This window comes from Copidosoma floridanum, unplaced genomic scaffold (genome assembly GCF_036245765.1).
Source record: "Copidosoma floridanum isolate Cflo_tuat_1 unplaced genomic scaffold, Cflo_Japanese_pri ptg000008l, whole genome shotgun sequence".
In the NCBI taxonomy this organism is placed as follows: Eukaryota; Metazoa; Arthropoda; class Insecta; order Hymenoptera; family Encyrtidae; genus Copidosoma; species Copidosoma floridanum.
This window is the reverse complement of record NW_028321885.1, coordinates 5,558,291-5,582,224: the sequence shown is the minus strand read 5'-3', so window position 1 is coordinate 5,582,224 and position 23,934 is coordinate 5,558,291. Positions and strand designations below refer to the sequence as shown.

The following is a 23,934-nucleotide window of genomic DNA, read 5'->3' as shown; positions in this document are numbered from 1 at the left end:
GAGCGTTTTTCAAACTGATATTAAATCGCATAAATGGAGCAGAATATTTCAAAATTTTTAAAACAGTTGACTGACAACCTTACAGAACAATAATATTGAAATGCAAACGTGGTAGCTTGGAGCATGACTATTTATTCATAATGTATTTATATCTATCAATATGTCGCTGTCTTGCTGAGAGCCCGTTCAGGATTAAAATCATGTTGGTGCTAAGATAACACACACCATGGACACCTATTGAGCCTATAATTCAGTCCATATATTTACAAACTTTTTGTGGTTCGTTAGAAGTCATGTTCTTAAGAATACAATACTGTCATAAACATACAAATTTTTTCATCTAAAGAGTCATATTAGGGTGAAACGGGCGCTGACATTTTAAAAGTCTTTATTTTTTTATGTTTATGACAGTTAAAATTCTAAAAAGCAAAAGCTTAGTAATCATCAAGCATTGAGTAGTACACTTGCTTCTGCAATTGCGTGACGTATAGCTTACTTTTTTTGAAAGAAGCTACTGTCACAAAATATGGACTACGCAGGCAAGCTCGAAACTATCTCATAAAGCGCATGTCTTACAATATTAATTCGCACTGGTGCATACAAAAATGTGAATAATCTAAGAATTCAACATTCTTGATTTTGTATATCCACAAAAAATATGCAACGCAATTTTGTCATCAACTTGTACTCTATGTAAAATCCGAGAGATTCGTAGTTTTAACTATTAATTACTGTGTAATTATCGCACTATAACTATGCTAATATCAATCGAGAGTAATTAGGTTAAGCTCTGATTGATCATTTAGATCCTGAACCTAATGTATCCTCCTGAAATGCAAAACTATAAAAACTCCATGCACATACTAATACTTGCCTTTCTCTTTTATCAAGTGCTTTAAACTAACTACAAATGTTGGAGAGTGTGTTCTGTTGGCTCTTTTAAGCGAATGTCATACTTAGTTCGGTGCCTAAGCTTTGAAAAAAAAACTGGAGCAAACCAGGGCACGGTTGACTCGTCTGAATAGTAAATTAAAACGGAACAAGTAAGAAAGGACGTTGACTTGGGCTCTGACGTTTAAAGCAGCAACCTAATTATTGTTATTGCAACGAGTAATCTTGTGTAGGATTAGGATTATCGTTGCGGTCAACCTTGTGAAATCTTGTCACTGCTTACGCACAAGCCGTGACTAACCAACTATCATGTAAGTAAGTTAGGAAAAGAAGAACGAAAAATTATTTAACCATTGAAAATGCAAATCTTATACTTAATAACTTATATTATTAGTAAATTCAACTATTTCTCGCCTCACTAAATTTATTAAATTATCAGAAAAGACATAACTCGGTAGGTTATAAAATTTATTTTCTCAAACAAGATATTGGATTACTACATTATATGAAATATTCCAAAAATCAAAATTCTGCATATTAAAAACATGATTCTCATCTTATCAAATAAATCGAATTTCAAGGAAATTCCAAATAAATAATGTATGGCAAAGACTTTTACAAGGTCAACTCTAACGCTGAGTCATCAATTTAAAGAAAAAGTATACTGTAAGTAAGAGAAAATGATACCTTTGGTCCGATGGCTGGTTTCGGACAAACAAAAGTTTAATTTATTTGTTTGTAGAACGAATTCCTAACATAATTACATGATAAGTGGAGTTATGAACAATTTCGCCAAATAGTAAGAGAGTATTAACATCTATTATATATCAAAGGTGATGCTGCTCTATATACATCGTATAGATAGATAACATAACATACTGACAAGTAACGATGAACTTTTTTTTACTGAAGAATATAGTTAGAGATCAGATCAATAAATAATTACAAGAAGGAACCATTAGCTATTCTTCTAGCTCATAAAAAAACCTGCTGTCGATTGTCCCTAAAAAGCCAGGACCTAACGGATAAAGGAGAAATTGTCTCGTAATATATTTCAGAAAATTAAATGCTAAAGCTATTTCTAATGCTTTCTCATAGCGTAATGTAATAGAAATATAAGAGTACATTAGTGTGTCAAAATTTGTTCAAGTATTCGATCCAGCCAACCGATTTTGTAAAATTAAAGTCTCTCCAGAAGATCACCACACAGCTTTAAGTACTCTATACGGATATAACGAGTATACAGATACGCTATCTAGATTATGCAATTCACCAACTATATTTCAAAGACTAACGAATTCTGTATTATTAGGGTAACAAGACACAAAACTAATAATATTTTTAGGTGGTATTATAATACTCACCAAAACCTTAGAGAAACATGAAATAAAAGCAGAAAAATTGTTTGAGAAACAATCAGATGCAAGTTTAAAATTAAAGCTAGATAAATGTGAATTTAAAACTTCTGAAGTGACTTATTAGGAACATTAAATAGGTCGTTATTAGGTAAAATCCGATTCTAATTTCTTTTAACCCTATTATTACGAAAAAGTAAAAAATTCGATTAAACTAAGACTCTTGATAAGAACAGAAATAGGTCACCTCGAAATATTAAATACACGAGCATGTTTAACTAGAAAAGAAAACAGCAGTACAAAATTTATTTCAGCTCACTAAACAATGAATTCCACTAACAATACATTATTATAACATTTATAGTATATTTTAGAATACGTACTAAATAAAATACAATTACAAGTAGGCTTAGTAATAACAACCACTTATAAAAATAAATCTGTATTTTGTTTGGTTATCGAAGAAAGAGAGAAAGATTAAATATTTCTTCACAATCTTTACTCGTGCTAAGTAGGTTTAGCTGAAGGGATAGAAAACGAAAATATACTATAATTGAAAATGTCTAGGAAATATAAAATAACCGACAATCCCTCCAATGGAATATTGCCCAAAGCAATTCATAAAAAACTCAGTCATATGAATATTAATACAACTGTATGTTTTGGTGAATGAGCTTATGTGTCAAACAAAATGGGACAGCAAAAATTGATAGAATGCCTTAACAGTCTTTCTAGTGGGCACAGAAGCATGAATAAAACTTATAAAAGAGTACAAGCATTGTATTTCTAGAAAGGTGTGAAAAAAAACATTGAAAATTTTGTATGAAAATGCAAAATTTTTCTAGCACAAAAACTAACACGGATAAAAACAAAAGAACTTATGACAATAACTGTTTCAACTTTAAAACAACTACACTTTACAACCCTTAATCAAACGGTTCACTAGAACGTAGCCATGCCATGCTTGCAAGCTTTTTGAGAAAAAAAGCTACAACTAAACAAGATTGGAAAAAAAATTTTACCTTTCGCTATACATGAATACAATACGGCACTGCATACAGCTTATATATTTTCACTATAAAATGTAGCCATGCCGTGCTTGTAAGCTTTCTGAGAACAAAAGCTACAATTAAACATGATTAGAAAAAAATTATACCTTTCACTATACATAAATACAAATTAGTATATGGCAGGAAAGCACTCCCATCAAATCCATATCTAACTGGAAAAAAAAATGCAATCTTACAACAATTATTTTATTGATTTGATCCGTTGTTTAAGAGACGTGCATGAAAAAGCTTGTAATGAGCTCACTAAATGTAAATATGAGTAACCGAAATTACAATAAACATTCTAGACCTCAGAAATGAGAAGTAAGTATGAAAGCTTATGCAACATGAAAACTCTGGAAAGGAAATTCAGACAAATACTAAATGGCATCTTCGAAACCAGTAATATAAATAAAAATAATAATCAAAAACAGTTAGAGCAGGAAATGGACAAAGAATTATCAAACATTTAGATAAACTAAAACGCTGTTACGAATGAGACTTCTCTCCTGTCTTAGGAATCTTAACAACTCAACAAAATGATTTTAAAATGTTTCATAATAGGATTTATTAGAACAAAAGAATTCTTAGCATATTTACGAGACCACCCTCTTTCAAAAAGGTTGTATGAATATCCAGAAATCTTTAACAATTCCAGAATTTATTATGAGTATCAGAGTGAATTTCGTCTCATCCGTACACAATAGACAATAATTGTGCCTTAAAACTGTAAAATTCTTATCAATTATAACGAAGAATTCAGTTTTTGAATGTACAATTAATTAAACCACTGCCGTTAACAGTTACAATCGAACCAATGTAAAAAATCAATACTTTTGTCACACTTAAGACAACTACTTAAAATTGTCAATACACTACTTTGCAAGCTACAAAAATGCTTTTAACCCACAATAAAAGTTTTTGACTTATTAATTAACGAATTTCATAGTATGAAGAAAAGGGTCATCCCTTTTGAGCTCGTAGGATAAATATCTAAGAAAATGTGTGAAACATTGGACGTAAACAATAGAGAAGAAATTGCTTCTGGATTTAAAAATATCTATTTAAAAACAAAAGAATAATTCAGTTCTTGCTACAAACTAAACGCACACTATACGATTAAATTTAGAAACGCTTCACAAGTCTAATAGTAAAAGACACTTACGCATTTAGTAACAAACGTTCTCTACCCATAGACAAAGCACGAACCACTGTTGCTATATTTTATAGCTTTTCTCGTACAACAACTGTTATAAATTACGAAAGATTAGCAGTTACAATAATATTTTCTTTAATCAAAAACGACAAATATAGCACTGAAAACATGCATTTACGACCCATGCCACAAAACATACATAAAAATTTGCAAGGTGACGTCAGTATCAAGACCAAACCAGACTATTTAATCATAAATTATCACCAACGTTATTATTTTCTGTCTGATAAAGACTACATAAATAAATGTATACACTATGGTTGATTACTTTTATTTGAACCTACCTATGCAATAATGAAAGAAATCAACGATGCTACTTGTGAACTTCTTTTTTTTACAAAATTCTTAGTAGAAGCACTAAGAAAATGCAAAATGACGTTATACTATTCAGACAAATCCTACTGGATGAAGTTAAGATACATTCAGAAATGGCTATATTCTATTAGAGATTGTCTTACACTTCGTCTGTTTTTGTAATCATGATCATCGTCAAGAATTGACACTTAAGGACAATAGAATTCCAACACTAATCCAGCAGTTCACAGCTTATCTCCACGGTGTCGCTCAGTATGGCATAAACTTGATAAGACATAATTTTATACATATAGACACCTGCCTTAACCTTAAATCGATTAATATTATTATTTTGAAATCTACTTCCTTGTATTAAAAACAACACACTTGACTTATATACAGAAAAGCAAATAATAGTTACAAAAGAGGCTGAATCATACGATGCCCTGTCATAAATAAATATTAAAGAAAAACTGAGAGACATAGCAAACCATAAAAAAAAAAAATCTTCAACAAAAACCTATCTACAGCGTTTGGGAAAAACTTAATTATCATAATCATCATATTTATGATTTATAACTGTGCATAAATTGGTCACATAAAATCAGAAACCAATGAACTCGCACTATAGATTATCCAACACCCCTTAATATAAGACAACTAGTCAAAGAGCCCAAGATTTTGACAACTTCAGCTAGACCATTGATGGAACCTATACCTACTCAAAAACACACCTTCCTGGGAATACAGAGAAGGTTAATTCTCATTTATCAAATGGCGAAATATATTAACCAATGATCAACCATATTAAATCACCCACACAAGGAATGTTGTAGACCTACGTACACAAGCCTATGTTGTTTTTTTTCTCTCCTTATGTCTTACAGAGAATATAATTTTAATAAATATTTAACCTTAAACCATACATAAAATTCATCCAAAAAAAAAAAAATAAATAAATAAGAGAACACTATTCATCAAAAGAAATCAAGAATGAAAATAATGACAATACCTGTATATGTATATATGAGCGCGCGGTGGCTCGGTCGGCTAGGTCGTGGATTGGCACGCGGGAGAACGTGGTTCAATTCCCGGCTATAGTGCGACTTTTTCGGGCAAGTACCTCTGTGATTGTTCACATGTGCTTTTTCACCACGCAATGCTCCTCGAGGAGGGTTTAGGCGACCTTCTCGCAGCAAAAATTTCCTAATTCCCCCTACCCCCCTTCCTGTGATGGGCGGCCTCCCATCCCTTTCCTTGTCTCTTTCCCAAGTGCTAAGTGCCCATAGTGGTGCCCTTATTAAAAAGGAGCTGGACGTAGAGCACTGTAATATATATATACTAGTTGGGCTTCACCCCCCTGCGTGCTCCACGTGCCAACCCCTTTTGTTCTAACTTGAAAGGAAAGTCTTTAAGTTTTATCTGTTAGTGGAGAGAGGTTGGTGCCTAGAATTTTGTGAGCAAAAAGAGTTTTTGATCTACATAGTTAAGCATTAGTTATTCATTTATCAGGAAACTTCCACATTATCCAGAAGGTACTATTGTGGTACGTGGAGAGTTTTTGTAGAACTTTCCGTAATGTTTAAAGAAAAAATCTTTGATATAATGTACATAAATTTAAATCAAGATCAAAAGAAAAGTTTTCAAGCTATTCGTGAACAAGAAGAGAAAGTATATTTCATAGATGGTCCTGGAGGATCCGAAAAAACCTACTTATATAAGACACTCATTTATTATTTTCTTTCTAGAGGTAAGAATATTTTGTCAATGGCTTGGACAGAAACTGCATCTGTATGACTACCAAAAAGTATGACCAGTCATAGAACTTTCCGTTTACCTTTAGATTTAGATAATATTGAGAGTGTACTTTTAGAATTTGAAGCTGAAAAAAAAAATTAAGGGAAGTTAATTTAATTATATGGGACGAGGCTTCTATGATTCCGAAAAAAGCTCTAGGAATCGTTGATAGTACGTTAAGGGACTTGTGTGGTACAAAACTTTGCTTTGGTGATAAATTAATAGTATTAGGAAGAGATTTTCGACAAATCCTTCCAGTTACAAAAAACGGTTATAGAACTACGATAATAGAAGAAACTATGAAATCATCAATTTTATGGAAGTATTTCAAAATTTTAAGATTACAAAATAATATTCGTTCTAGTGATTAATAATTTTTGAAATGATTGTTAAGAATTAAAGAAGGGGACATGGAAACATTTAACGTTCCTAAATACCAGATAACAGATAATGTCTGTACTGAAATATTGAATAAATACAAAATCTGTTTTGGTAATAACGTAATACTGACTTCACATAATAAATATACTCTTTTTTTACACAGTAAAATTGTAAGTAAATTAAATGGAGAAACAAAAACTTATTACAGCGTCGATACTGCAACCTATTAAGGTGTCGATAAATCAGATGATAATGTTTACATAAATTTTTCTGTAGAAACGTTAAACAATATTCGTGAAGGCTTGCCACCTCATAAACTTAAATTAAAAATAGGTAGAATGGTAATGCTAATTAGAAATTTGAGTATATCAGACGGATTATATAACGGTACACGATTGCGAATTACTCAATTGTTGAAGTATCACATAGAAGGCGAAATAAATACAGGAAAAAAATTGGTAATAAAATTTTATTCCTAAAATTAAATTATATACTGGAAATACTTTATCATTACCCTTTATTTCATATAAAAAACAATTCCCATTAGTTGTAGCATTTGCTATGACTATAAACAAGTCTCAAGGTCAAAGTTTTGATAAAGTAGGAATATACTTAAAAAAACCTCTATTTTCTCATGGACAATTATACGTGGCTTTATCGAGACGCAAAAATAAAATTGGAATTTTCGTTTAAATCGATAAAGAAAACATTTTAAATATTGAAAATATAGTTTGGAAAGAAATTTTGGATTATAAGTAATAATGTATCTAATAATAATAACAACATGGTTTTGATATTCCTATATGTATGGACAAAATTCAGTACTTAATAATACATCCCATAAATATATATTACGTTGTACCAATTGTTTCAATTGTACCAATTTCAATACTGATTTAAAACAAAATAGGAATAGGCCTAAATCTTCGTGGTTTGATAGGGCTTTATAAGTTGATACATAAAATAAGTCATCTTAATGCGAAACTTCCACGGTTTGTATGAATGATAAACTAAATGTAATTTAAATTTTTGTAATCATTTGGGTTGGCAACTTTTCCTCGGAGCATTTTACATACAATACATTTACTAGTTATACTGCGGAAGGTTTGTCTTAGACCAATGACTGAGAATTTTTGGTTGATTTTGTTAATCACAATTTCATGTGACGCGTGATAAAATGTAGCTGAACTAGCTACTACTCGCAGAAAATAATCACACTGTTTTAAAAAGGAAACTTTTATGCTTTAAAGAAAAAAGGTTTCTGCAATGTTGTTCACAGAAAGTCTCTTTAGAGAATGACGTTTTCTCTCTCCTTCGTTTCGAACTACAAAACACTACAAAACAAGTTGCCATGGCAACAAACTACTAAAAAATAAAACACAAACGCTATGTTCGAATGTCTCGTGATAACCGTCCACGAGAGGAAAAGGAACCTCCTCTCCACCCTTATCCCTCTCGTCCCGTAATTTCACCGATAGAATGCTTCTGTAGTGACAAATCGGCCCTGAACGATACCTCCTCTTCTATCGTTAGGCACGCAAACATCGACACAACGATCGTGTCAACGACCACTATGCGTGAGACATTCGAACGAAGCACCTCCTTTCACAAAAGAAACTTAACGCTTTGTATTAAAGAGAAGTAGAGGAGAAACTTATAATTCGTTGTTTATAATTAGCCGACTCTGTCGGAAGCATCCTCCCCACCGTACAAAACTTCGGGGTCTTGTACTTCTGAAAATTGAACTAATTTCCTTGTTGGTCTAAGGAAAACACCATTTGAAGTCCGTACTTCTACGACACAAACTTGACCATCAGCCCCAGGTAGCACACGAGTAATTACACCTTTACGCCATTGATTCCGTTTTACATCATCGTCAAGAATTAAAACAAGATCACCTGTTTTCAAAGGTTTTTTTTACGTGAACCATTTTTTAATCGGCATCAAAGTAGGTAAATACTCGCGTAACCACCTGCGCCAGAAGTGGTCTGCGAAATTTTGTGCTATTTGCCAATGTTTTCTGGTACACGAAATTTGATTTTCGTAACGTCCGAATCTTATCTCGCCAGATAATTTTCCAACTAAAAAATGATTTAGCGTAAGTGCCTCTTGATCGCGAGGATCTAAAGAGACATGTACTAATGGATGCGAATTTACAGAGTGTTCAATCTCAGCTAAAGCACTTATAAAACATTCTTCTTTTACAGTTTGTCCTTTAAATATAACATTTAAGGCATTTTTAACTGAACGCACAAGTCGCTCCCATGCACCACCCATGTGAGAAGCACTTGGAGGGTGGAATTGAAAGCGGATTTCTTTTTGAACTATAAAATTTGATAACATGCTCAAATCTATCTCTTTTACTACTTGCTTCAATTCATTACTCATACCACGAAAATTAGTCCCATTATCACAATATATCACTGAAGGGTTACCTCTTCGTGACATAAACCGTTTGAGGGCCATTATTGCTGAGTCTGTGCTCAGGCTATAAGCCATCTCGATGTGAATCGCTCGAGTGGTTGAACACGTCAGTAAAACTCCGTATTGTTTTTCTCGTCTCCATCCCACCGTAACCTCAATTGGACCAAAGTAATCGATACCACAATGAGTAAAGGCCTGTAATCCGTAACCTAATCTAGCTTTAGGCAAATCTGCCATCTTTGGGTTGGCAACTTTTCCACGGAGCATTTTACATACAATACATTTACTAGTTATACTGCGCAAGGTTTGTCTTAGACCAATGACTGAGAATTTTTGATTGATTTCGTTAATCACAGTTTCATGTGACGCGTGATAAGATTTTTCATGAAAAGATTTTATTATTAAACGACCTGCAAAATCTTGAGCGTCTAAAATAGGTAAATTTTTTGGAAAAAGTCCATCGTCAAGGTTTTTTAGTCAACCGTTCGTGCGTAAGAGATTGTCATCTTTATCATAAAATGGATTTACTCTCGACAAACGGCTGTCTTTAGGAATATCTTTTTTATCTTTCAAAGCGTAAATTTCTTAAATAAACGATCTACTTTAGCTGAATCTAACGAAATTGATTTTTGCTTTTAATTTTAATTTTAATGAACAAAAGTTTTCTTTTTTCATTCGACAAGTAGCTTCATAAACTAGTGCATAAGTGTTCACTAAAACTTTCCAAGATAAAAATCTTTTTATATCAATAACTGGATTTTCAATACTTACATGTGTGACTAAAGCTTTCAACTCTGTTTCATTTTCAAAGTTAAATTTTTCAACGCTTGTTACCACGACTGTTTTGGGCCATTGATTTTCAGGAAAATGTACAAAAAGAGTGACGGTGTAACCATCTACTGTGGTCTTTGAGAGCATCAGGAATATACCTAGTACTGTTATCAGCTGGGTTATCTTTCGATGGAACCCATCGCCACTCAGGAACTTGAGAGTATTTGCGAGTCTTATCTAAACGATTTGCTACAAAAATTTTAAAAATTTGTGGATCTTTTTTATCCAATAAAGTAAAACTTTGGAATCGGTCCAAAAAACGCGCCTAATGATCTGAAAATCATGTTCTTGGCTTATTAATTTTGCAAGACGTGTGGCTAAGACTCCTCCCTGTAATTCAAGTCTCGGGATCGTTTGAGTTTTTGTAGGAGCAACACGCCTCTTAGACATAATAAAAGATACGTTACTATCTTAGTTGGGTAATAAAAATCGCCAATACGCGACGGTGGTGATTGCTGACGTGCTTGCATCACAGAATAAGTGTAATTCGGCTTTGTTCGTTTGAAAATTTTTTAACTGATAAGGTCGTTCAATTAGAAAAGATTCTACTAACACAAATTCTCCTACCAATTGTTGCCAACGTTCAAATTCTCGGTCATGTAGTGACTTGTTCCATTTTATTTCACTCTTCCAATTTTCTTGCATGAGTAAATTTGAGCGAATTGTAAAAGGTGCTAAAAAATCTAATGGATCAAAGACTGACATTATTATACTCAGAAATTTGCGTTTCGTAGGTCTTTTTTTGCCACTAATTAAATCGGGTGAAACTTTATTTTTAATTACTTTGGATGCCAATATGTCGAGTGAATCAAGCCAATGTTAACCTAAAATCTTTTCTACCCATTGATTTTGGTTTGACATTATCGGAAGTTTGATGGGGTTGTATTCGCTTATTCCTTCTAAAATAGAGGGATGATTGCTAGCCCACCCGTGCATTTCCCAATCTGCGTGTGCATTGATTTCTTTTACATGTTTAGCCCGATTTTTAGCTTCGTCTAGAGTCATACAGCTATCGAGAAAATCGTCCATATAACTATTTTCGATGACACTATTCGTGGCGTTAGGAAATTGTGATGAAAACAGCCTAGCGTTTTTATTTTTAATGTAAAGTGCAGAACACGGAGATGATTTAGCGCCGAATAACAGTGAGGACATCCGATATTCTGATACTTCTAAATTTCTATTTCTACCCCTCCAGAGAAAGCGTTGCGCATCTCGGTCTTTTTACAGATTTTTATTTTCAAAAACATGTCTCTGAGATCGGCCTTAATAGCGTAATTATATTGGCGGAAGCGCATAAAAACTCCTAGAAGAGGTTCTGAAAAATCTGGTCCTGGTCATAGTAGGTCGTTAAAACTCATCCCTTTCGTTTTAGCTGCTGCATCAAAAACTAAATGAACTTTGTGTGGTTTGTTTATATGTTGGACTTTGAAATGAGGTAGGTACCAGCATTTTTCATGAGTTGATGTTTCAGTAATTTTTTCTGCGTAATTATTTTTAATGAGACGTTCCATTTTGGGATAATACAAATCTGCAAAGTTTTTGTCACGTTCAAGTTTTTTCTCTAAAAGGCAAAGGCGGTGTTCTGCTAACTCACGACCATCAAATTTAATGTTTTTATTATCAGCCCATAATCAACAAATTTCCCATTTATTACCGATATATTTGCTAGTATCATTTAAAATTTTTATTTTTTGTCTATTTTCGCGTGTATATTTGCAATGATTTTTACTCCTAGAGTATATAAGTCAAAATATGATCGGACTAACCTATCTAAATCATTTAATCGTTCTACATCAGTAAGATTTTCTCGATTACCATACTGAGAGTGTAAAAAATTTACTCGTGTTTCATCGCTTAAATTTATCACACCATGAATCGCCCAACCTTAAAGACAGCGAGAAACAGCTAAATTTTTTTTAATTAAAAATTTATATTCTTGTGTAATAATTAAATCAATGAAATTTTGTCCGATTATCATATCAGGTACCGCTTCAAAGGGATGAATTAGAATGGCCGAGTTTTCTTAGCAGAAATTTGATAATTCGTTGCTTACACGAGCCATGGGTAGTGCAAGGTTTCTTACTATCATTACATTTGTAAGCTCATAGACTTTCAAATCGGCTTTAATTTTAATTTTTGTCTTTTTATTTGATGACAAAAGAGAGTTTTGTTCGCCGACACCCTTTAAAGATACATTAGTTACAGTACGTATGATCCTTAATTCGTCTGCTAAGTGCTTGTTCATTACGGTCACAGTTGAACCGTCATCGAGAAGTGCATAAATCGTTTTACACATTTTTTGATTCAAAATAACGACAGGAACAACTCGTAAGAATGACCCTGGTTCTAGTCAGTTGTTCAAATCTTTGGTTTGTACATTTTTGGTATTTGTATCGGATACACTAGTTTAACGCGATGATTTTCTAGATTCATTGTCTAAGTGTAATAGTATATGATGAAAGGTTTTACATATATCACAACTCTTTTGATTGCATTTTTCTCGCAAATGAGTTTCTTTAGGACAATGAAAACATAGTCGTGCTTTTGAGTGATTTTCCAACGTAAGAAAACAGGATTATTTAAAAATTGACGACATTTTTCAATCGAATGACCGTTTCGTTTACAGTTAGTGCACACATCAATACGAGAATTAGAGTCGTCAACACTTGTTACGAGTAAAGACTCTCTTTGTGATGATCGTTCCGTTTTTCCTTTCAGAAAATCATTTGATCGCCCTTCAATTGCCCCTGCAGCTAAATTCATTTCTACCTCTTTAAACAAGAAATCTGACAACTTTTCCAAATCAGATTTTTTTGATTTTTCATTGGTCGCAAAGTGTCGACAATTACCGAGCATCGCCCCAGGTAGTTTTTTCATAACGTTGTTAGCCAATTCCGCATTATATAAATAGCCTTTATCATTTAAAGTCTTTATAGCTTTAACGGAATTTTTGAAACTCATCACAAATTCCAAAAAATTAACTCTACTTGGCTCGATGCGCGGTAAATCTTTTATTTCTCACAACACTTTTAAAAGGATAACACGTGGGTAACCAAAGAACATCTCGAGAGTTGTCATTATATCTGAGGCACTACTTACACTTGCAAAAAAAGTTTTTACTGCTGACCATGCTTTACCTCTCAAACAATCAAATAATCTAGCTACATTTTCTTGGTCAGAAAAATTTCCGAGTTCACTTGAGTGTTCGAAGGCTTCTTTGAAACGGATCCAGTTGAGCAGATCACCAGAAAACGAGGATTAATTTTTTGAATGAGATATTCAATAAAATATGGTAGTGTTTGTAGTATTAGAAGAATTTTCTCTTATAACGGCCAATGTATTTTCTAAAATATCAAAAAATCTCGATCCTGGATCAACATTCGACTGGTTTGTTAAACGGATAGGTTCACTAACAAAATTATTTGTGTGTAAGTTCGATAAATTATTTCTAAGATTGCCTATCTCTCTTTCTGAAACAAGTCACTACATGACCGAGAATTTAAACGTTGGCAACAATGGGTAGGAGAATTTGTGTTAGTAGAATCTTTCTTAATTGAACAACCTTATCAGTTAAAAAATTTTCAAACGAACAAAGCCGAATTCCACTTATTCTGTGATGCAAGCACGTCAGCAATCACCACCGTCGCGTATTGGCGATTTTTATTACCCAACGGAGATAGTAACGTATCTTTTATTATGTCTAAGAGGCGTGTTGCTCCTACAAAAACTCAAACGATCCCGAGACTTGAATTACAGGGAGGAGTCTTAGCCACACGTCTTGCAAAATTAATAAGCCAAGAACATGATTTTCAGATCGTTAGGCGCGTTTTTTAGACCGATTCCAAAGTTTTACTTTATTGGATAAAAAAAGATCCACAAATTTTTAAAATTTTTGTAGCAAATCGTTTAGATAAGATTCGCAAATACTCTCAAGTTCCCGAGTGGCGATGGGTTTCATCGAAAGATAACCCAGCTGATAACAGTACTAGGTATACTCCTGATGCTCTCAAAGACCACAGTAGATGGTTACACCGTCACTCTTTTTGTACATTTTACTGAAAATCAATGGCCCAAAATAGTCGTGGAAACAAGCGTTGAAAAATTTAACTTTGAAAATGAAACAGAGTTAAAAGCTTTAGTCACACATATAAGTATTGAAAATCCAGTTATTGATATAAAAAGATTTTCACACATGTTACAATCAAAACGTTACTTCAGTATAAATCAACGCTGAAAACCTTCAATATATATATAAAGCCTATTTATTTGCCTCCTCACTAATGTAGAAAAATAAATAAAAAAATTTATTGGATTAGAATCTGTACGAAAAACAAAAGGTACAATAAAAAATATTCATGTTTACATACGTATAGTTTTAAACCTTAGACGGTAAGAAAGATTACTTTGGGGTTTCATAAGAGCCATCAAGGAGCTAGAAAAACGGTGCAGTGGGGCCTCAAGGGAGTTAAGAGAGAGTGTCAAAGGGTTGGTAAGAGTTTTCTTGAAAAATAAGCTGGGTTAAAATAGTGGAGAACAATAGAAAACTCTCCCATATTTTGTAAAGAGGGCAGTAGGAAGGTGCTTCGTAGGACTGTAAAAAGGGTATACGGGGCAGAAAAAGGCTGTTGTAAAATGACTTATACAAATAACTACATAACAAAGGGAAACGCACATTAGTGCGTATGTGTAAGTGGGTGTATGTTTATGTGTGTATATGCGTGTGCACAAGTTGAGCTCTACCCTCCTTTACACTTTGTGCGCCAACTCTCAGATGCGAATAAAAGAATATTAGTTTTAACTTTTGTGTACACAAAATTAATTAAATTAAGTAATCAGTATATCGTTGCTTTGTTACTATTGCTCCATTTGTCATATTTTCTTCAGATTGCTCTACTTGAAAAGTGAAGTAAAATAAATAAAAATTTTTGTGCTGAACCAAAACGACGTTAAATAGTTAAAAATTCATTATCACCTACAATTTCATAAAAACTTATTACAGATATTATGACGTGATAGCTTAAGCTGTTTTACCTAGAGATCAGCTATTTAAGGACCAGCTTTAGCTCTCACATCATAATATCTGTAATAAGTTCTTATTAAATTGTAGGTGATAAAAAATTTTTAACTATTTAACGTCGTTTTTGTTCAGCACAAAAATTTTTATTTATTTTACTTCACTTTTCAAGTAGAGCAATCTGAAAAAAATATGACTAATGAAGCAATAGTAACAAAGCAACGATATACTTCAAAAATTATATAACAGTAAAAAAAATATCGAATAGAAAAAATATCAAATCATCGTATGTACGAACTTCTTTGTCAGATCTCATAATCTCAAATTACTGTTTATTCTAATAATAAAAAATTATTAACTGTTTGTACTAAAATATTTAGCAACGGAAGGGATTGTTCAGTTAACAGTGTCACACTGTCTAAGCATAATGAGAATATATCAGTTTCTTTACACATAAAATTCTTTGAAAAGTTACTGGAGACATATAAGCTTATTACAGTATATATAACGCAACTTATAAAGGGGTTGACGAGTCAGATAATAATAGTTTTGTACATTTTTTTGTAGAAATGTTGTATAATATCCATAACGCCTTACTACTACAGAAACTTAATCTAAGAATTAATAACATAGTAATGTGAAAAAAAAATTTAAGTAAATCAGACGGGTTCTTTAACTAAGAATCACAAAATTATGGAACTACACTGTAGAAGAGGAAGTAAAAACTGGAAAAAATTTTAGTCAAAAGTTTTTATTTTAAGAATTACAATAAACAGTGGAAGCACCTCTTCACAACCTTATATTCTCACTCATAAACGATTCTTAATACTTACGGCATTTGCTATACTATAATTAAATCTTAAAATTGAAGTTTCGTTCAAATAAATTTTTAACTATTTAACGTCATTTTGGTTCAGCACAAAATTTTTTATTTATTTCACTTCACTTTTCAAGTAGAGCAATCTGAAAAAAAATGTGACAAATGAAGCAATAGTAACAAAGCAACGATATACTGATTACTTAATTTAATTAATTTTGTATACACAAAAAGTAAAACTAATATACTTTTATTCGCATCTGAGAGTTGGCGCACAAAGTGTAAAGGAGGGTAAAGCTCAACTTGTGCACACGCATATGCACACATAAACATACATCCACTTACACATACACACTAATGTGCGTTTCTCTTTGTTATGTAGTTATTTGTATGAGTCATTTTACAACAGCCTTTTCCTGCCCCGTATACCCTTTTTACAGTCCTACGAAGCACCTTCCTACTGCCCTCTATAAAAATATGGGAAAGTTTGATATTGTTCTCCGCTATTTTACCCCAGCTTATTTTTCAAGAAAACTCTTACCAACCCTTTGAAATTCTCTTTTAACTCCCTTGAGGCCCCACTGCACCATTTTTCTAGCTCCTCGATGGCTCCCATGAAACCCCAAAGTAATCTTTCTTACCGTCCAAGGTTTAAAACTATACGTATGTTAACATAAATATTTTTTATTGTACCTTTTGTTTTTTGTACAGATTCTAATCCAATAAATTTTTTTATTTATTTTTCTACATTAGCTAGGAGGCAAATAAATGGGCTTTATATATATTGAAGGTTTTTAGCGTTGATTTATACTGAAGTAACGTTTTGATTGTAATATGTGTGAAAAATATTTTATTAAATATGACACAATATAAGTACAGATATAAATAAATCGTTTCATAGTTATTGAATAATAGAAACCATGGAAGTGTCGTCCCATTTAAAATGCTTACAGAAATATGCTTTCTAATAGAACCTCATCACAACCACAAAAAGACAGAACTCCCTGTACCTACTGTATAGTTAGGAAAAATAATCCTGTATCTATGTAGTTATTTGTATAAAAAATGATATAACTGACTTACTATCCTCCTGCTTTAAAAAACTTTTTTTCTCTTGTACAAGTTTTCAACGTATTAACATAATAAAATAATTATTTATGTACATATATTTTATAATGCTATGAATTGAGATTTGTTCTATTTGTTAATCAAATATCAATGTTCGAGTAATACTTACTTTGTGGCGTCCAGCTGATGGACCACATTTAACCAAGGACTAAGAACAAAGTAGTCCCTAAGTCTTTTTTTACTAGTTTTAATGTATTAAACTATTAAGCGCACTAGTCATCGAAGCAATACAAAAATTATTTGCACCCTGATAACAACTTAAAGCTTGTAATTAATTTATAAGATTTAACATTTCTGAAGAATTTCGTTTAAATTTGGTCTCTGTGTTAATTTCTATAGTTTTACTATTAACAATGCTAAATAAATAGGCATGACCACGTCTTAGTTATGAGTAAGAATCTGCTAAGTTAAAAGGTAACGATTTTTTGCTGGATGGATAGCTTTGATTATGTCTAAATCATTACCTCTGAAAGAGCTCCAAACTAATGAAACTTAATAACGCAATTTATGCTCTCTTTTCTATCTACAAATGTCATAAACGTACTCCAAATATTTTCTTAGTTAAAGAACTAAGTAGTAAATTAAGGAAGTTCAGTCCCTGAGCGATATGAATTACTACTTAGTTAAACTACTAAAGAAGCTGAATTAAGGTTATGATATAGCTGATTTAGGTCTACCAAAAAATATTGTCTGGCTTTGAAACGTTTTGAGATTTTTAGATCAATTGCTGATTACCGTGCAAAACTTATAACATAACGTTTAATTATCTGTAAGCTGAGAGCTTCGCCACTGTATTAAGGGAGTTGGGTTGCAATTTATTTAATGATAATAATGTTTTTAAAAAAATTTTTGTTGTAAAGAAACATTGCGTGGATGTAGTCACCAAATTTGAACACAATTGCGTCTACAGATTTCGAGAAAAAAATTCATGAAGTTTACATTTTTCGTCGTCTTTAACATGGGCTCAAATGTTAGTTATCAAAAAAGTTATAAAAAAATAACTATTACTATTGACACAGCAATGAGAATCTTTTGTAAAACTGATATGTTATTTATATCAACTTAGTTCGTATACGTGAAAAGTTTCAACAAAATCGCGTCTGCAGTTATGGAGATATTTGCACAAACGTAAACAAATTGGTTTCCAGCTTGTATGTTACATTCTTGCGGCAGACAACGACGCACTGAGTACACTGTCTGCTGTCAGCTTGACTTTTTACGTGGCACGATGGCTTTTCAGAAAATCAGTTGTAGAAGCCGTTCTACTCAAAATTATGATCTTAAACTTAGTATAGACCTTAATAAGACCTTATACTTTAGTGCTACACCATTAAAATCTCTGATTTCAAAAATTTATAGTACACTTTTATCAAGAGAAAGTCAGATTGACTACACCATTTTCTAGTTATTTGTTATCTTCCATACAGAAAGTATTTATGCTGTTTGATTTATACTACAAGAAACTAGGTATCTTGAAGAAAATTCTGAAACTTTTTTGAAGCATATTATTCATACTTTATCGAGTCCTTGCAAGTTCAATACTAATGCATTTTGTGTAATCGAGAAAGCGGACGTTCTTAGGCTAGGTTAGTAAGGTAGACTTTATCACGGTGTCTTATGCACATACACGTGCTCCCCTTTACCTCCCCGTGGGAGTGACCCAACTTTCTTAAGCTACACTGCTTATACCGTTATATGTAATATATAAATTTGAATATATTTAAGGGCCATTTTGCGATCATTTTATATTTTTTTCACGTACCTGATCTTCCCGGTCTCGATCACATATTTATTCCAATGTAATAAATAAATGCTTGTATTGCCGAAGGATCAAAACATCCTTTACCCTTTCCCAATGAAACTAAGACATGCAATATATATTACTATACTTTGAACACAACCTTTTATTATTTCTGACATGGTTGTGAGACGTTCTTCCTTATTTTTCGTTTGTTTTTTCTGTAAAGCTTCAGCAGTCCGTGAAAATGAACCAAGGACAAGCTCCAGGTAAAAGAGCCAATCTAACATACAAAAAGTGATGGAGTACTACGTAAGCAAATGATGACCAATAATAAAAGTGTCAATTCAGTAATGAAAATTCAGTGCAAAAACTGAAATAAGTAAATGGCATGTAGACAAAGAAAACAAAGTGTAGACGAAGACAAAAATATAAACAACAAACTACTAGAGTAAGAATCAACGCAGAAAAAGAAGTCGTATAAGATTAAAGTGATCTTAAAGCAAGAGCGATTATCATAAGTACAGGGTGGAATAGACAACTCGAATACATAAGAGAAAGCAAGACAGTATATGAGATAATGCAAATATTTAAAAAAATTATGAATAACTAAATACCCAGCATTACAGATAATTATTGTAGAAAAATTGATTAAAAAAACTTTAGAGAAATAGAAGAATTTGTCGCTTATTTTAAGAAAACAGTCAATAAATTTAAAACTGCTGGAGGAGAAATAACGGAAGCTGAAAAAAAAAAAATTTATAATAAAAGCATTACCAGCTAGCTATAGTTATATTGGAGACTCTATAAATTAAATATCTACAGAACAAAGAACTATGAAATTTATGAAATCAAAAATTGAAGAAAAAAATTTAACAATAAAAAATGTAGAAAATAAAAGGGAAATGAAGGAGTAAGATGACAAATCCACTATTTGAAAACTGTAAGAAAAAGGCCACAGAAATTTGTAATGTTATTTATACTGATTTAAATGGGCCACATAACACGATTGGTAATAATGAAAACCTATATTTTCTAACATTTATAGATGAATGCAGCAAATGCGCAAGAATTTATGGTATAAAATACAGTGAGAAGAATGTGACAATGCAAAAAAAGTTTTTAAACAAAGAAATTTCTTGTTCAATCTAAAGATATCAAACTATTGCCGTGCCCACCTTATGTACATTAACTAAACAATATCGTAGAAAGATACAATAGATTGGCGATGGATATGGGTTAGTGGTTTATAAAAAAAGCAAATATGAATTTGAAATTTAAGCAGAAAGTTATGAAAATATTAGCTTATTTAAAAATGTAACAGTAACAAACGCAATTAATAACAGAGGAATTCATAATTTTTTCTTTTGTTTTAAGCCTTACATAAAACATTTTAAAATTTATGAAAGAATAGTGTTTCTATGTAAATATGGGATGATAAAGCTAAGTAAGGGATAGTAGTTGGTTATGCTGATAATGGTCACAAAGTATTATTAAACAATAAAGTAATAGTAGCTAGACATGAAAAAATAAAAAAAAAAGTTAAAGTAATTTATGTGGAAGATGAATTAGAAACACAGTCTGATCAATCAAGTAAAATCCAATTGATTATAAAAAAAAATAAAGTATTGAAAATGACAATTACGAAACTAGTGATGAGGGTAATAGGATAATAAAAGAAAAAAAAAAAATTATAAATGAAAATTAATCCCAAAAATTTAATTCGGGAAAATCTGAAAGAAATGAGAACCTTTAAAATAGATTGGTAATCCAGTTATACATGTAATATTAGTTAATTAAATCAATGTGAATGTATACCGGATACATTACAAAAAGCTCTAAGTTCTAAAGAAAGTAAAAAATGGCTAAAAGCCCTAAATGTTGAAATAAAACATTCTCCCAAAAATAAAACTTGGAGTATAGTCAATGGAACAAAAGATATATTATCTTAAATGTGAAATGGATATTAAAAAGAAAATATTAAAATACACTTGAAGGGATACTAGTAGTAAAAGGTTTTTAATAAACTGTGCCCATAGAATTCATTAGCTACAGAGTTACGAAATTGGTAAAAATAATGTTTGTAAATTAAATAAAGCACTATGTAGATTGTAAAAAAGTCTGAGAATCGGGTACAATATATTTTATGAATACTTTAGTGATAAAAACTTAGTTAGAAATGATTACGATTTTTTTTTCATGTGTGAAAAATGATCAATTCAGTCTAACACATATTTTAATTTTTGTTGATGGCTCAATTATATGAAATAAGGATTATAATAAAATAAAAGAAATAAAAGCAAAACTTTCAAAAAATTCATAATACAAGATATGGATGAGGTTGAAAATTGTATTGTAATTAAAACTTATTACAATAAAGAAAAAACTATTAAGAAGCGGAAGTCAAACAAAGTATGTCCAGAATAGACTCACTAGTGATAAAATATAATGTAGAAAATATAAGATCACATGATATTTCTATGAAAACAAATTCAAAAGCTTAAAATTTTGATAGTTTTGAGGAAGAAATGCAGTACAGAAATTAAATTAGAGAATTATTATTTTTTCCAAGCTGATACAGACGTTGCCTCAGCTCCAGACAAAATCAGGCAAAAATTCTTGTACGTACACAAACGGCTTAGAGCATAATATATACATGTGTGATGCTGCTTGTGATTGACTCAAGGAGATAGCAGAAGAGGATCATCATTCTCTCTTTAGTCTGTCAATGTTTCAAATGTGCTAATCACAATCCATTATGCTCGTATTTATATGTTTTAAGCCATTTGTTTACATGTAAAAATTTTTGGCTTGGCCGTCAGTGGTGCTGATAAAGAAGCGCTCTGAAGGTTGCGGTTGGCAGCAAACTTTTGACCATCGCGGCCAACGCATATACTTGACAAAAATACTTAACTTGTGAAGTATTTGAATGTAAATTCTGCACACACCTTTTTGAAAGAGAAATGTGCAACATAAGATAAAATAAATTTTTGTTCCTGAAAAACGTCATTGCAATTTGAATTGTACTTTAAGTATCAAGTTTTTTTTTTGAAGCTGTATAAACAAGAGACTTTTGGCCAAAGACGTAACATGTATTTTAATTCTTTACGTTTCACGTATTCAAAATTTTTTAAATATTTGCGACATAAGCGCCACTATAACATAAGTTTTTTATGGGTACGAATATTGTCAAAAAAACGTCTTTATGTGCGTTACACTAATGATTATTCTTTGAATTGATGATCGATAAAATTTAAATGTTCACGATGAACAAATAATTTTGTAATAATTTTATTGACCTTATCAAATTATTAATGTAACTAGCCTCTTTGTTATTCTTTACACTGTTCTTATAGTACTTAAAGGAACGTACTTGCACTTACTTTTTATAACTTATGTCAATAGGTATTATTTAAAACATACTAAACTGTTTTTTTTTTGTAAACGATTATTTTTGTTTTAAAACAGACTTTTGCAACGGCTTTTTGCAACAGAGTTTAAAAAATATCCATTATTAAGTGTCACACGTGAAAAAGAAACCTTACAAGATAATTTAGAAAAATTAGAACAATACATGAATCCTCCAGTACATTTTTTACGTTAGTTATTTTTATTACTTATTTGACAAATACTTAATTTATTAATATATATCAATCGGATTTTTTGATTAAAGAAGCACTCTCCTTTTTTTCAGTACCTGCAGACACGCGAGTTATAAGAAGTTGTGGATGGGATGAGTCAAATTACAAAGGAAAATGTTATCAAAGAGGGGGATTTGGAGGACGACAAGAAGTTTGCTCTTGTACTACTGACTACTGTAATGGAAGTCCAAGTTTCATCACAACATACTCTGTATATATGTATTTGTTGAATATATTTTTATTTATTACTTTTCTATAGCAATATAAAGTAATATCTAATAAATAATATTGTGAAATATGTAGAAAAAATTTTAGTTTCACATCAAAATAAAATTAGAATTTGTCATACTATATTTCCTGGTGGTTTTATATTGAAAGAATTTTGAAGGATGGCACAAAAAAGCTGTAATAATCCTTTTTCCAATCTTTCATCTTGATTTGTCGTATAATCTTTGTTAAAGTAAATATTTTGGTATAACGACAATATTGAGTGATTTTTAAGTTCTGTTGGTATATTGGAAAGTGTCATCGCAGTACAATAAATCTCAAAAAAGAGTTTCGTTTCATTTTTTAAAGTAAATATCACCATGATCATCAGTCTGTCGAAAAGATAATTCTATTAAAATGATGATACTGTCATCCGTTTATCTACTCAGCAATCATATCTATGATAAATATAAGATTAAACATATTATTATTTTTCTTTAAGTAACCACAATAGGATCAATTCTATGCACTGCTTATTGGACCACCAGTACTTTAGATAGCTGGCTCCACGTTTGGGCCACGTATTCTCTTGCCTTAGAATGGAGTGCTTTTTGTGACAACTACATATTAACGCCCCAGACAAAGACTATGTCCTGCTTTGAAGCCTGGACGAAAACTACTTTCTTTTCTTAAGTCCAGACGAAAACTGGCTTATTGTAGTCCGAATAAAAACCATGCCCTTTTGGGGTCCCGGACAAATACTTTACCTTTTTCCAGAGTTTGGACGAAAACTATGTACTTTTAAAATTCCAGACGAAGACTATGCTCTTTTCCGGAGTTTGAACAAAGGCTATGCGCTTTTGTCTAGTCTGAATGAGAACTATGCCCTTTTCTCTAGTCCAGGTGAAGATTATTCCATTTTTTCCGAGTCTGGACAAAGATGTTAACCTTTTCTGGAGCCCGCTTGAAGTGAGATTCATTGAAGCTCACATTACATTTGTGTTAAAAATTAGGTATATTGTCAGATATATTTAAACAGCGCTTAGTGTCTACAGTTTTAATAATATACACTTTACAAAATCTTTTAAAAAAGCTTATTCCCTATTTTTTTAAACACTTACTCAAAGTTTAAATACTGAAGCCACTAG

At 31.7% G+C, this 23,934-nt stretch overlaps 1 protein-coding gene across 1 annotated transcript in view; it reads left to right on the top strand.

The window, feature by feature from the left end:
- The window catches only part of LOC149375277 (UPAR/Ly6 domain-containing protein crok-like), a 164,637-nt gene extending 141,412 nt beyond the window's left edge, over nt 1–23,225 (top strand). The window contains exon 3 of the mRNA XM_089589285.1: nt 22,633–23,225. Coding sequence (XP_089445411.1) covers nt 22,633–22,838 — 206 coding nt within the window. The 3' untranslated portion in view covers nt 22,839–23,225. The remainder of the gene's footprint in view (nt 1–22,632) is intronic.
- Nucleotides 23,226–23,934: the final 709 nt, after the last annotated feature.